This window comes from Tachyglossus aculeatus, chromosome 10 (genome assembly GCF_015852505.1).
Source record: "Tachyglossus aculeatus isolate mTacAcu1 chromosome 10, mTacAcu1.pri, whole genome shotgun sequence".
Taxonomy (NCBI): domain Eukaryota; kingdom Metazoa; phylum Chordata; class Mammalia; order Monotremata; family Tachyglossidae; genus Tachyglossus; species Tachyglossus aculeatus.
In genome coordinates, this window is record NC_052075.1 from 56,071,922 (window position 1) to 56,087,351 (window position 15,430).

General features: G+C 50.8%; 1 protein-coding gene across 1 annotated transcript; it reads right to left on the reverse strand.

Annotated features, from left to right (window-relative positions):
* Window positions 1-3,757: 3,757 nt before the first annotated feature.
* On the reverse strand, window positions 3,758-14,050 carry LOC119933028 (keratin, type II cuticular Hb2-like). Its single transcript, XM_038752226.1, has 7 exons — window positions 13,646-14,050; window positions 11,316-11,524; window positions 10,473-10,533; window positions 9,208-9,303; window positions 7,968-8,132; window positions 5,926-6,051; window positions 3,758-3,982 (listed from the first exon to the last, which is right to left on the reverse strand). Exons 1-7 carry the CDS (start codon window positions 14,048-14,050, stop codon window positions 3,758-3,760), a joined length of 1,287 nt encoding a protein of 428 aa, XP_038608154.1.
* Window positions 14,051-15,430: the final 1,380 nt, after the last annotated feature.

Sequence of the window (15,430 nt, forward strand, 5' to 3'; positions counted from 1 at the left end):
GGGAGTCAGAGTACCTAGGTTCTCATCCCAGTCATTTCAATTGCTTACAGTGTAGAGACAATAGTCTACACTATGTGTTATTCACTGTGCTGAACACTGGGATTGAGGCAGGATCATCCTATCAGACCCAGTATCCCTCCCCACACACAGGAGTCCCAGTCAAAGAGGAAGGCCGAGGGTGCAGGGGGGAGGGGCTGGGACCCTATCCCCATTTGACAGATGGTGATGGTGAGGCCTAGAGAGATTCAGTGACTCACCCAAGGTTGCAGAACAGCATGCCTACCGGAAAGAGCATGTGCCTGGGAGTCAGAGTACCTAGGTTCTCATCCCAGTCATTTCAATTGCTTACAGTGTAGAGACAATAGTCTACACTATGTGTTATTCACTGTGCTGAACACTGGGATTGAGGCAGGATCATCCTATCAGACCCAGTATCCCTCCCCACACACAGGAGTCCCAGTCAAAGAGGAAGGCCGAGGGTGCAGGGGGGAGGGGCTGGGACCCTATCCCCATTTGACAGATGGTGATGGTGAGGCCTAGAGAGATTCAGTGACTCACCCAAGGTTGCAGAACAGCATGCCTACTGGAAAGAGCATGTGCCTGGGAGTCAGAGTACCTAGGTTCTCATCCCAGTCATTTCAATTGCTTGCTATGTCACTTTGGACAAATCTCTTAACTTCTCTTAACTTCTCTGTGCCTCAGTTTCCTCGACTGTAAAATGGGATTAAATGGCATGTTACTCCCCTCCTCAAAAATCTCCAGTGGCTACCAATCAATCTGCGCGTAAGGCAGAAACTCCTCACCCTCGGCTTCAAGGCTCTCCATCACCTCACCCCCTCCTACCTCACCTCCCTTCTCTCCTTCTACAGCCCATCCCGCACCCTCCGCTCCTCTGCCGCTAATCTCCTCACCGTGCCTCGTTCTCACCTGTCCCGCTGTCGACCCCTGGCCCACGTCATCCCCCGGGCCTGGAATGCCCTCCCTCTGCCCATCCTCCAAGATAGCTCTCTTCCTCCCTTCAAGACCTTACTGAGAGCTCACCTTACTGAGAGCTCACCTCCTCCAGGAGGTCTTCCCAGACTGAGCCCCCTTCAGTCCTCCTCCCCCTTGTCCCCCTCTCCATCCCCCTCATCTTACCTCCTTCCCTTCCCCACAGCACCTGTATATATATATATATATATATATATATATATATATATATATATATCATCATCATCAATCGTATTTATTGAACGCTTACTGTGTGCAGAGCACTATACTAAGCGCTTGGGAAGTACAAATTGGCAACATATAGAGACAGTCCCTACCCAACAGTGGGCTCACATATATGTTTGTACATATTTATTACTCTATTTATTTATTTTACTTGTACATATCTATTCTATTTATTTTATTTTGTTAGTATGTTTGGTTTTGTTCTCTGTCTCCCCCTTTTAGACTGTGAGCCCACTGTTGGGTAGGGACTGTCTCTATATGGTGCCAACTTGTGCTTCCTAAGTGCTTAGTACAGTGCTCTGCACACAGTAAGTGCTCAATAAATATGATTGATTGTTTGATTGATTAAAATCCTACTATCTCCTTCTTAGACTGAGCCCCATATGGAACAGGGAGTGTGTCCAAACTGATAAGCTTGCCTCTACTTAAGTGTGGAGAATAGTACTTGACATGTAGTAAGCATTTAGTAAATACCATAAAACAAGCAAATGAACAAAATTAGAACCCAGGTCTACTGACTACCAGTCTCCCAGCCTTTTCGTTAAGTCACTCTCTGGTGTCTCTGGTGTCTGACCATACCCGGTGTCTCCCTTTGCTCTGCACATAGTTAGCACTCAATAACTGGATACCATTCACCAATGAGAGGCTGAGCCTTGGGGAGAGTCTACCTCACCTGGCACCTCTGCAGTAGCCCGTTATTTATTTTTTATGATATTTGTTAAGCACTTACTATGTGCCAGGCACTATTCTAAACACTGGTGTAGATACAATGTAATCAGGATGGACACAGTCCCTGTCCCATATGAGGCTCACAATCTTCATTCCCATTTTACAGATGAGGTAACTGAGGCACAAAGAAAATAAATGACTTGTCCAAGGTCACACAGTAGACAAGTGGCAGAGCCAGGGCTAGAACTCAGGTCCTTCTGACACCCAGGTCCATGCTCTTTCCACTAGGCTACACATTTCCAGCCACAGCTCTCAAATTTGGAGTAAGCCTCCTGCAGTTTGGGGGAAGACCAACCCCATGCCATTTATTTTCCTTTCTCCTTCTAGGTTTCCTGGCTGTAGACTTATTTGAATCTTTTTTGACATATTATAGCAAACAAAAATTGCTCACCATTGGTTTCAAAGCACTTAATCACCTTGCCCCCTCCTATTTCACCTTGCTACTCTCCTAGTATAACCCAGCCTGCACACTTCATTCCTCTAATGGTAACCTTCTCACTGTACCTCTGTCTCATCCATCTCGCCGCCAACCTCTTGCCCACATCCTATCTCTGGCCTGGAATGCCCTCCCTCCTCATATCAGACGAGATAATTGCTCTCCCCCACTTGGAAGCCTTATAGAAGGTATATTTCCTCCAAGAAGCCTTCCCTGACTAAGCCCTCCTCTCCTCTTCTCCCATTCCCTTCTGCATCACCCTGGCTTGCTCCCTTCAATGATTCTCCCTCCCATCCCCATAGCACACATATATATCTTTATGTATCTGTTATTTATTTATTTATTTATGCATATTAATGTCTGTCTTCCTCTTTAGTCTATATGCTCATTGTGGGCATGGAATATGTCTGTTTCTTGTTATATTGTACTCCAATTGCTTAGTACAGTGCTTTGCACACAGTAAGCACTCAGTGAATATGACTGAACGAATGAATGAAAGAATTTGAGCTCTAGTGCAGCTGAATATGACCCAAAGCCATGGGAGAAAGAAAGGAGTGCAGATAATCCAAATCCACAGATAATCCAGAAAGCACAGTTCAACCATTCATTATTAGCTTCCTCCTCGACATCCTAGAGTTTTCCTTCCTCTCCCACCTCGCCAGCCCTTGCCCGAGGAGCCTCAGAGTGGGCAACAAGAAGTGTGTCTGTGCATGGTGGATAATTGTTGTGCATGGTGGGTAATTGTTTGTGCATGGTGGGTAATTAAGGTCACATCTCCTCTAAGAGGGCTTCCCCAATTAAGCCCTCTTTTCTCCAGCTCACTCTCCCTTCTGCAACTTCTATGCACTTGGACCCTTGATATTTAATATTCACCCCATCCCCAGCCCCACAACACTGATTTACATATCTTTAAATTATATATTGTAGAGAAGCAGCTTGGCTCAGTGGAAAGAGCACGGGCTTTGGAGTCAGAGGTCTTGGGTTCAAATCCCTACTCCTGGGTGACTTTGGACAAGTCACTTAACTTCCCTGTGCCTCAGTTCACTCATCTGTAAAATGGGCACTGAGCCCCCCGTGGGACTACCTGATCACCTTGTAACCTCCCCAGCACTTAGAACAGTGCTTTGCACATAGTAATCACTTAATAAATGTTATTATTATTATTATTATTATTATTTATTTATGTTAATGTCTGACTTCCCTTTTGGACAGGGAACGTATGGGCAGGGAATGTGTCTGCTAATTCTGCCGTACTCTCCCAAGCGCTTAGTATAGTGCTCTGCAAAGTATATTGTAATAAACACTCAATAAACACAACTGATTGATTGTTTGTGCCTGGTAGCTCACCCCACTCCAATTCAGCATGTGCTCCCCTCCTCACCTGCTCTCCTCTCCCTCCAGCAGTCGTCGGTAAGTGGCGATCTCGATGTCCAGCCCCAGTTTGGAGTTCATGACCTCCTGGTACTCCTTAAGCAGGCAGGCCATGTCCTGCTTGGCCTTCTGCAGGGCATCCTCGAGGCCAGCCAGCTTACACTTGGCATCGTTGAGGGCCGCCTCCCCCTGTTGTTCGGCCTGTGCCACGGCCGCCTCCAGCTTGCAGCGCTGCGGGGTTGGTAGAAGGAGTGTATTTGTGTGGGGGCGGAAAAACCAAGCAGAGATTTTGCAAGTAACTCTGAGGAAGAGGGCAACTGCTATAAGTAGCAGCCAGAGGAAGCTGGGTTAGACTTTAGGAAGTTTCCTGACGATCAAGGAGGATTCCAAGACTCACATGTCCAAGACTGAACTTCTTGTCTTCCTTCCCAAACCCTGCCCTCTCCCTGACTTTCCCATCTCTGTTGACGGCACTACCATCCTTCCCGTCTCACAAGCCCGCAACATTGGTGTCATCCTCGACTCCGCTCTCTCATTCACCCCTCACATCCAAGCTGTCACCAAAACCTGCCGGTCACAGCTCCGCAACATTGCCAAGATCCGCCCTTTCCTCTCCATCCATACTGCTACCCTGCTCGTTCAAGCTCTCATCCTATCCCGTCTGGACTACTGCATCAGCCTTCTCTCTCATCTCCCATCCTCGTGTCTCTCCCCACTTCAATCCATACTTCATGCTGCTGCCCGGATTGTCTTTGTCCAGAAAAGCTCTGGGCACGTTACTCCCCTCCTCAAAAATCTCCAGTGGCTACCAATCAATCTGAGCATCAAGCAGAAACTCCTCACCCTGGGCTTCAAGGCTTTCCATCACCTCGCCCCCTCCTACCTCACCTCCCTTCTCTCCTTCTACAGCCCACCCTGCACCCTCCACTCCTCTGCCACTAATCTCCTCACTGTACCTCGTTCTCGCCTGTCCCGCCAACGACCCCCGGCCCACGTCATCCCCCGGGCCTGGAATGCCCTCCCTCTGCCCATCTGCCAAGCTAGCTCTCTTCCTCCCTTCAAGGCCCTACTGAGAGCTCACCTCCTCCAGGAGGCCTTCCCAGACTGAGCCCCTTCCCTCCTCTCTCCCTCATCCCCCTCTCCATCCCCCCATCTTACCTCCTTCCCTTCCCCACAGCACCTGTATATATGTATATATGTTTGTATATATTTATTACTCTATTTATTTATTTATTTATTTTACTTGTACGTATCTATTCTATTTATTTTATTTTGTTAGTACGTTTGGTTTTGTTCTCTGTCTCCCCCTTTTAAACTTTGAGCCCACTGTTGAGTAGGGACTTCCTCTATATGTTGCCAACTTGTACTTCCCAAGCACTTAGTACAGTGCTTTGCACACAGTAAGCACTCAATAAATATGATTGATTGATTGATTGATTGATTGATTCCACTGTAGAGCAGATGATGGAGGAAAGAGGCGGGGGGTCCACCTTGGGGATTGTCCCTCCTGCTGGTTCTGGTTGGCCTGGACACTGGATGTCTCTGAAGGTGGGAAATTCCAAAATTCCAAAATTCCAAAAATTCCACCCCTCTGGAACTCCAACTCTGGTGGTCTCCTACCTGCTCCCTCCTTGGCTTCCCAATATCCCCGAGCTCCTGGGAGCTCCTGGGATTATTTTGGTTCAATCCCCCCAGTGACTTTCAGCATGATCTAGTGGTTAGTGCATGGGCATTGGAGTCAGAAGGTCATGGGTCTAATTCTGGCTCTCCCACTTGTCTGCTGTGTGACCTGGGACAAGTCACTTTACTTCTTTGTCCTCAGTTACCTTATCTGTAAAATGGGGATTATGAATGTGAGGCCCATGTGGGACAGGGACTGTATCCAACCCGATTTGGTTGTATCCACTCCAGCGCTTAGTACAGTGCTTGGCACACAGTAAGCACTTAAATACTACAATTATTATCATTAGTATTACTGTTACTATTTCTGAGGGAGAGGGTACATCCTCCTGGGAGTGGGATGGTGGTGTAGATGTAGCCTCTGGAAGCACAGATGCCCCTCACTGGCCATACCTTCCCCTTGCCTCTCCCCTGTCCCCAGCTCATCCCCCAGGCTCTGGCACCCAACTGACACCCCCCCCCCCCCACCCCATGGGACAGCTAGGTCTGCTCACCTGCCCTTTGGTGCTGTCGATCTCCTGCTGCAGCCGCTGGATCAGCCGGTTCATCTCCAGGATCTCGTTCTTGCTGCTGCGCAGGCTGTCACAGTGCTTCCCAGCAGAGACTCTCAGCTCCTCGAACTGCAGCAGGAAGGAGGAGGGTCAGCCCATCCCCAGGCCACTCACAGCACCCCCTGAGGCATAGAGGCCTGAGCTGGGCACTGAGGGCAAGGACAGAGGGTGGGAGAGTCACAGTCCCTTTCCTTGAAGGGTTGCCAGTTGGATGGAGGAGACAGGCGACACACACACACACTTTCTCTTTCTCTCTCTGTGCTGGGTATTGGGGGAGGGACAGAGGGAGGAGAAGGCATGGTCCCTGCCCTCAAGGAGATGCTGATTGGGTGGGGAGACAAGGTGTACATACACACACACACACACACACACACACACACACACACACACACACACACACACACACTGTGCTGGGGGAGGGAGAGAGGAAAGAGGAGTCATGCATGGTCTCTGCCCTTGAGTGGCTGCTGATTCAATGGAGTAGACAGTACACACACACACACACACACACACACACACACACACACACACACACACACCACACTGGGTGAAGGACACAGAGGAGGAAACACGATCCTTACCCTCCAGAGGTTGCCAATCTGGGAAGTAGTAGGTACAGTACACACACAGAGGAGGAAACAAAATCTTTACCCTCCAGAGGTTGCCTACCTGGGTAGTACCTGCCTGGGTAGTAGGTACAGTACACACACACACACACACAAACACACACACACACAGTCACTAAGTGGGAGACAGAATGAGTATGAATGAGTGATCAGGGTATGAATGAGTGATCAATTGCTCCCATCATTAGAGAAAGCATGTATGTGTGGGGTAGGGGGGAACCTGGGTGTGGGGAGCCTCCAGTCCAGAGAAAAGGGGAGCTCCCTCATAATGCTCCACCAGCTGGGGAGATCGTGGGATCTGACCTGTGCTAGCTCCTGCCCATGGTGCCAATTACCCCCTTTCCTGCCTGCCAGCCACCCCCTCCCACTGGCCCGCATCAGCAATTAGCAGTGCCAGTGAGTGTTTATGGTGTCCCCGAGGGCCTCCGTCTGAGCCCGGAATGGTCGGCTCTGATGACATGGCTGCTCCGTTCCACGGCTGCCCTGGCCTCCGGCTCTTCGCCCACATGCTGACCCAGCCCACAAACCAAACAGTGTTTAGTGTTTATAGCGCGGCGGGCCGCTTCTGAGCCGGCTTTGGGCATTAATTAGTTAATGCTTCCAGAGGGGTTGGGGGAGAAGTGGGAGTGGGGCCTCGGGTGAGGGAGAGAACTCAGGACTGAACCATCTGACATCAATCTCCCTCTTGCTTGGGGTCTCTTACGACCTCTCTGGGCTCCTTCCCTCCGCCTTCTTTTCTCTATCCAGCCACACTGCTTTCATCCTTCTCAACATCACTGAAAACTCGCCTCCTCCAGGAATATTTCCCAGTTGATCCCCACCTGGCCCTGGTTACACTGATCCCTCTCGCTCCACACAGTGCTGCTGGCTATCCACCCGCCTGTGTGTCTGAGTGTCCGTGCTCAAGTGGATGTGGAATGACCTCTGCCTCTGTCGGGGGGGCAGGGTGGTGTGTGTGCATGTGTCTGTGTGTGTGTGTCTGTGTGTCCAGTCTTCCTCACCAGAGTGGCAATCCATTCAGGGCAGGGTTGGTACTTCCTTCTCTCTGTCCCTCATCCAGCAAAGTGTGTGTGCATGTGCCCTGCTTTCCCCAGAAGATTGGCAGCCCCTCTAGGACAAGAAGAGCTTGTGGGCACTCAAGCTCATCATACTAGATGTCCAGCCCCTGGACAGTGAACATTTACCAGTAGTCTGTGAAGTTTGGGAATGGTTTTAGAGCCCGAGAACCCTGGCTACCCCCATTCCCACCCCCACCCCAAAACTCTCCCCTGATATGATCATAAGGAGGGCTTTGGGAGGATGGGGGCTGGCCCACCCGCTAGCCTAGCCACCAGCCAGCCCACTAGCCCACACCCTCACCCGACACTGGTACCAGGACTCGGCCTCGGCCTTGCTGCGGCTGGCGATGTCATCGTACTGGGCCTTGACCTCGGCAATGACGCCATCCAAGTCCAGGTCGCGGCTGTTGTCCATCTTGACGATGACTGAGGTCTCAGAGATCTGGGACTGCAGGAGTTGGATCTCCTGGGGGTTTGTGGGGAGGAGCATAATGAGAGGGACTGCTTTCTTTATGAGAAGCAGCCTTCATTTAAATAGTCCCACCCCAGGACCCGCACCCTCATCACTCCCATCTCCCTCAGGCTGAAGACCCTCAAAATCGACCTCAGAGCCTGAGCTCCCCCTGTTGCAGGGGGAAGGCAGAAGCAGAAGTTGGCAGCACCCTCAGGAAGCACCTGTCAATCAAGCAGCTGCTGGGCCAATTAGCGGGGACATATTTCCCTAGAGAAGCACCTTGCCTGCACAGCCGGAGCATCCCACAGTTCAGTCCTACTGGGCTGAGGTGCCCAGAAGGTGGCAGGCTCATTTTTTATTAATAGTGATAATAACAATAGTATTTGTTATGTGTTTACTATGTGCCAAACACTGTTCTAAGTACTGGCACTGTTCTGGAGATCTTTCTCTTGAACAGGGAGTTACAGAGTTCAGTTAACTGGAAGCCTGCTGCCTAATTTTCACTAAACCCACTGCCTGGTTTTTCTTTAGGCCCAGGGCCTTGGGTTGCTTTACACTGCAGTGACATTGGGGCTGATTAGCCTGGGATTGTTGAGAACCTCCAGAGGTCAGCTTGTTCATCTCCCTGCCTCTAGGACAGATTAGTTCCTGCTTTAGGGGAAGGCCAATGCACAACCTCTCTGGGGCCTCTTCAGTGACTCCGAGACTGACAATACTTCTTGGAGTCTGACCAAAATCCCTCTTGCTCCAGTGTTGGTCTTCATTGTTCTGGCCCCAAGGGAACAGGGTACCCCATCCCTTGAGAGGTGACCAGGTGGCCATCTTCCCTTCCCCACCCCCCAACCACCTGTTGGAGCTAGGTCTTGGTAGTCCTGGAGAAACATTGATGTTCCCTGCTCACAGAACCCCTGGACTGGGGTAGACAGAGAAGAGGGGTCCCTCTATCCACTTTGTCCCAGGTGGTCTGGGAATATTAGAAAAAAATCCCATCTGGGGCCTGAACCCTCCAGAACCCTGAGGAACCAAGTGGGTTTTTTGGTGTGCATCATCTGGATGTTTGGGTGGTGCAGACCTGACTCAAACTTACCTCCTCATACAGTACCCGCCGGAAGCCAATCTCCTGGACCAGGGACTCCATGTTGGTCTCGAGGTCGGCTTTGACCAGGAAGGCGCAGTCCACATCCTGGGTGGGGAGAGCCAAGATTTGAAATCAGGACACTTTTCCGGCTTGATTCACCCACAAGCTTCCCCAAGGCCCAAGTCTCCCTAGATTTACCAGATTCTAGAAGCACCCAATCAGGCCTCTCTCCTGCGGGACCCCCCAGAGCTCCTTGAATGGATCTACTTACCTATCTACCAGGGCCCAACCAGTCCCCAGCAGGACTGGACATTTCAAAAACTCCAGGCAATGGGCGGGACTTCTGGAGGAGGGCAGAGGATCTAGTGATTCCTATGCTATATCACCAGGGGATGAGCTTAGGGACAGAGTCCTCTGGAAAAGTTTCCCTCCTTTACCTTCTGGAAAAGTGCCACCAGACGTAGTCCAGTAACCCAGCCCTGCTCTCACTCTCTGGAAGCAAATTTGTACTCACCCATGGAAGGACCACTAGTGTGGCTATTCTGTGGTCTGGTTTGGCCTTAATAAGATTCTTTGCTTTGAATTTCGTTCTTGTCTTTCATTCTTACTGTGTGCAGAGCACTGTACTTTCTTGTCACTTCTACTCACGTCCTCCCACTTGCCTGAAACTCTTTCCCCCTTCCCATCCAGCAAGCCCACAGCTAGAAATAGTAACCGTGCTTTGCACATAGTAAGTACTCAATAAATGCCAATGATTGATTGATTAATAGCAGTACTAGTAGTAGTGAAAGCAGTAGTACTAAACCTTTATTGAACAGCTACTTGGTGTAGAGTACGATACTAGGCCCTTGAAAAGTACAAAATAAAGAAGTGAGACATTCCCTGCCCACAAGGAGTTTATAATCTAATGTGGCTCTCCCCATCGTCAAGGCCCTTCTGAAATCCCATCTCCTCCAAGAGGACTTCCAAGATTAATCTCTAATGTCCCCTCTCTTTATCCCCCATCAGCTGCAACTTTAGTATTTCTGGGTCACTCAAACACTGAAGATTTTAAAGCTCATAGCACTTTATACTTGATATGCTTCATACTTATATTCTTCATTCTCTATTATGTCTTGTTTCTCATTTATGCAAGTATCTGTCTCTTAGCCACTCAGTCATTACTATAGATTGATCAGTCTATTAATTGATCGTATCTTCCACCCAAGGTTATTGTTGAACACTTTCTCCCCCTCAGGCAGCCAGACTGTGAACTAATTGACTTTCATGCTCACCTTCTTCAGGGCGACAAATTCATTCTCAGTGCAGGGACGCAGAGAGAGTTCTTCCTCATACCTGAGGGAAGAGGAGGATGGAGACTTGGATCTTTTGTACCCAGGGAAAACCAAGACCTTCAGAAAGTTCTCCTTTATATCTAACCTCAGTTTTGCTTGCTGCTGCTGCTCGAGTCCTATGGGAGAACCATTTTTCTCTTTTGGAAAAGGGCTATTCTTCTTGACTGGGGGGAAAGGGACATTCACATTGACTATTTCCAAAAGCTCTGACACATCTGGATCCAAAAGGCCAATTGTCTTTTGTGTGGGGGAACCAAAATACCTGGATGATCTTGGTGAATTATATGGATCAGCTATGTGTAGTGGGGAAGATACTATCTGAATATGTGAATTCTCTGGATATTTTGGAGGTGATTATCTGGATCACCCATGAGCAGTTTGGGGGAAGGGAAATTGTCTGGATAGCTGACTAACTGTGAGGGCATTGTCTGGATCACCTAGGTGCTGGAAGGCAATTTATCTGGATAGTTTGTGTGTGAATTTTCTGGATAATCTACATGTATTGGGTGTCCAGAACCGCCTGAATAACCTGTGGGTGAGTTGTCTGGCTCAACTACGTGTATTACAGGGGGGAAATAATCTTGCTATCTGAATTATCTAGATAATATGAAGAGGAAACATCCAGAAAAATCTATGTAACTGCATATTCTGCAGGTATTGACCAGGAAGAAGAGGAAACAAATTCCACCACATTTTTAAACTCTTGCCCTAGTGAGTGATTGAGGTGGGGAGGACACAGGCAGAGAAGAGAGGAGAGAAAGGGGGTCAGTCCCCTGGACTCACTTCCTCTTGTAGCTCTCCAGGACTTCCTGCATTCCACTCAGCTCTGCCTCCAGCCGCCCGTGGTCGCTCACTACGCAGTCCAGTTGCCGGCGCAGTGTGCCAATGTAGGTCTCAAACAGAGGCTCTAAGTTGTTCTGGCAACACTTCTGTTCTTGCAGGAAGCTCCACTTGGTCTCCAGTAACTTGTTCTGCTGCTCCAGGAAGCGCACCTGGGGGGCGGGGGGAGAAAGGGGTATCACCATCTCGAGTTCAGAGTTTAGCCCCTTCCCCTGCACCCCATCCCACCAGCAGAAGCTTCCTGGGGGGATATCCCTTGCTCAGACCGGCAGGCTGGGAGGTTCAGAGAAGCTCAGTACTTTGCTCTCCATCACAAAGACCCCTCCCCTGGGGGGAGGTGAGAGTCTCTTCTAATTAAGACAGAGCCAGCTGCTCTCCCCAGTGTCTAACCCACCCTTCCGGCCATCAGAAAAATTAACCTAACCTTAATCCTTCAGATTAATCAACAGGGAAGCACAACACCCTGCCCTAGGGTAATAATTGTAATAATTATTATGGTATATATCAAGCGTTTAATATGTGTTAAACTTTGGGGTAGATACAAAGTTTTGAGATTGGACAGAGTCCCTGTCCCACAGAGGGCTTACAATCTATTTCACCCCTTTGTTACAAATGAGGAAACGGGGACCCCGGATGGTCCAAAATTCATTAAAATCTAAGAGCTTTGGCCTCCCCCACAACCACCCTGCTGTTCCTCACAGGGAGTGTTGGGAGCTGAAGTTTCTTCTCCTCCCTCATTCCTCTCTGGGGATCAGAGCTAAGGGGAAGGGACTTGGGTTAAAGATGGAAAAAAAGCATGGGGTGAAGAAGAGAGCCCCTGGATCCACCCAGTGTGGATTACTGGACCACGGCTTTTCAAGAATTTGGCCATCCAGAAAGCCCCCATCGCCTAAAATACACGGAAGGGGGACGTAGCTGACACCCCTGGTTCTTGGTCCCCGGAGACAGTAACCTGGCCCAAATGACCTTTGGAGAATCCTGAGAGGCCATCCGGTCCAGCACCCTGCCTCCAGGAATGTGAGTCCGGATAGCGACATCACACCCTCCCTCAGGAGTCAGTCTGGAAGATTCTCTTTGACTTCAGGACTCGTGGATGCTCTGGTTGTCCGTGGTTATCTAGGGCAGCTCGTGATGGATTTTCTAGACCCTCTGGCGTCTCTTCCTTCTCCCTTTCCCCTGAGCGGCGGGGGTGGGTGGGGTGGGAGGTGTGTGTGTGTTGGGGGGGGGGTGTTTCTCTAATCCTTTACTCTTTATTATAGTATTTTAAATTCTTACTAAGCGCTAAGCGCTGGTGTAGATACATGCTAATCAGGTTGGACACAGTCCATGTCTCACCTGGGGCTTATAGTCTTAATTCCCATTTTACAGATGAGATAACTGAGGCCCAGAGAAGTGAAATGACTTGTCCAAAGCCCCCTAGCAGACAAGGGGCAGAACCAGGATTAGAACCCAGGTCCTTTTAACTCCCAGGTCCGTGCTCTATCCATTAGACCATTCTGCCACTCTTCCCTAGCAAGGGGAAAGTGAACGCTGTGGGCCCCTCTGGTCTCAGAAGAGGAAGATTTAGAGTTAGAGCTGTGGACTCAAAACATCGATTGGATTGTCCGTTGCTTGGTGTAGTGGACAGACCACGGGCCTGGGAGTCAGAAGACCGTGGGTTCTAATCCCGGCTCTGTCACTTGTCTAATGGGTGACCTTGGGCAAGTCACTTCATTTCTCTGGGCCTCAGTTACCTAATCTGTAAAATGGGAATTAAGACTGTAAACCCCAGGTGAGACATGGACTGTATCCAACCTGATTAGCTTGTATACGATGGCATTTATTAAGCGCTTACTATGTGCAAAACACGGCACTAAGCGCTGGGGAGGTTATAAAGTGATCAGGTTGTCCCATGGGGGGTGGGGGGGCTCACAGTCTTAATCCCCATTTTACAGATGTGGTAACTGAGGCCCAGAGAAGTGAAGTGACCTGCCCAAAGTCACACAGCTGACAATTGGTGGAGCCGGGGTTTGAACCCATGATCTCTGACTCCAAAGCCCGAGCTCTTTCCACTGCTCCACGGCTTGGTGACTAGTAAGCACTTCACTTTTGTGGGCCTCAGCTACCTCATCTGTAAAATGGGGATTGAGAATGTGAGCCCCAAGTGGGACAGGGGCTATGTCCCACCCAATTTGCTTGTACCCACCTCAGCGCTTAGTACAGTGCCTGGAAAAGAGTAAGCGCTTAACAAATACCGTCATTCATTATTATTTTAACCTCGCTCCGCAACGCACCTTGTCGATGAAGGAGGCGAACTTGTTGTTGAGGCACTTGATCTGCTCCTTCTCGTCCTTCTTCACCCGCTGGACGTTGGGGTCGATCTCCAGCTCCAGAGGGACCAGCAGGTTCTCGTTGATGGTCACGGGGGCAATACCCGGGCCCGCCCCGCAGGCCCCGCCGGCCCGATAGCCGAACCCGCCCCGAGGGGGCAAGCAGCTCACAGCCGCGACCCTCGGCTTCCCGGCGCCCACGTTGCACAGGCTCCGGCTGGCGAAGCAGCCCAGGGCCCGGTAGCCCCCCGCCCGGCAGGGACCCCGGGTCAGAACGTAGCGCGACCCGGTCCGGGGGAGCACGGCCGAGCAGGAGCTGAAACTACGGCTCCCGCAACGCGGGGTGGCGGGGAAGGAGCGGCACGACATGTCGCGACGGGACACAGGCGTGGCGCTGCGAGGACCGGGACGATCAGGAGCTGCGGGTCGCGGCCGTGTCTGGAGTGGGCGACCGAGCGTTTGTCCCGTTTTATCCGAGCCGGGAGCGGGCGTTCTACTCCAAATCACCATTTGATGGTCTTTACGAGCGGGGTCCCTTGGGAGGGGGCGGGACGGGGACTAATTACCCACTTTGACTTCTGCAGACCGGCAAGGGGGAGGTCCCCATCCCACCCCCCACCTAACCCGGGGGGCTCTCCCCCCCCCCCCCCCCCATTTACGAGCTGGGTTATAGGGGAAGGGGAAACCGGTCCTTTTGATGTGGGTATCGGAGGCGGGGGCGGGGAAAGGGAGAGAGGAAGAGGCAGATGGCGATGCCAGCCCAAGGCAAAACCTGGCCCTTTCTACTCCCGGATCCACGCCCCAGCCCCCGCGGCCCCCAAGGGCCGGTCGGACATCCCCGCAGGCTCCCTACCTCATAATAATAATAATGGTATCTAAGTGCTTACTATGTGCCAAGCACTGTTTTAAGTGCTGGGATAGATACAAAGTAATCAGGTTGTCCCACCGTGGGGCTCACAGTCTTAATCCCCATTTTCCAGATGAGGTAGCTGAGGCACAGAGAAGTGAAGTGACTGGCCCAAAGTCACACGGCTGGCAGATGGCAGAGCCGGGATTAGAATCCATGACCTCTGACTCCCAAACCCGTGATCTTTCCACTAAACCACGCTGCGGCTCCCCCTCCAGCCCCAATACTATCTTGATCCCCTTCACGCACCAGGATCGGGAAGAAGCAAGTCTCCACCTCGCCCCTCCCTTCAGCCCAGAAGAGGGGGCGCTCGGGTTTGGGAGCTCTGAATTGAGTCGGGGGCCCGAGTCAAAGCTGAGCTGGTTTGGGAGAATGTGGAAAAAAACAGCCATTGGAAATCGGCTGGTGAAGAAGTGACCTGATTGAAGTTTGCAGAATAGCGAAAAGAGGTGGCCAGGGCGAACACCGAATTGCACGGAGAGACAGGGATGGAGATGGAACAGTCTGTGGAGAGTTTGGATGGTCTCTGGCAGTGACAGTGCTGTCCAGAAAGGATGACTAGCTCACAGTTTCACCTAGCATCCTGATGCCACTGGCAGACAAAAGATATGCACTTAGGCAGAGGAGCTGAGTCTGTAATAGCAACTCACATAGTTTTAGGGAACTCAAGCAGTGGGCGCAGAAGGAAATGGAGGAGGTGAAAGTGGAGAGGAAGAGGGAGGAGAAGAAAGTGGAGGAGGAAGAAGGTGTCTCCTCTCTAGCTGTCCCAAGACGACTCCTGAGCAGTGTCTGCTGTTTCCTAAGAGAGAGGAAGTCACTTACCCTTTTCCGATGGGATTGGT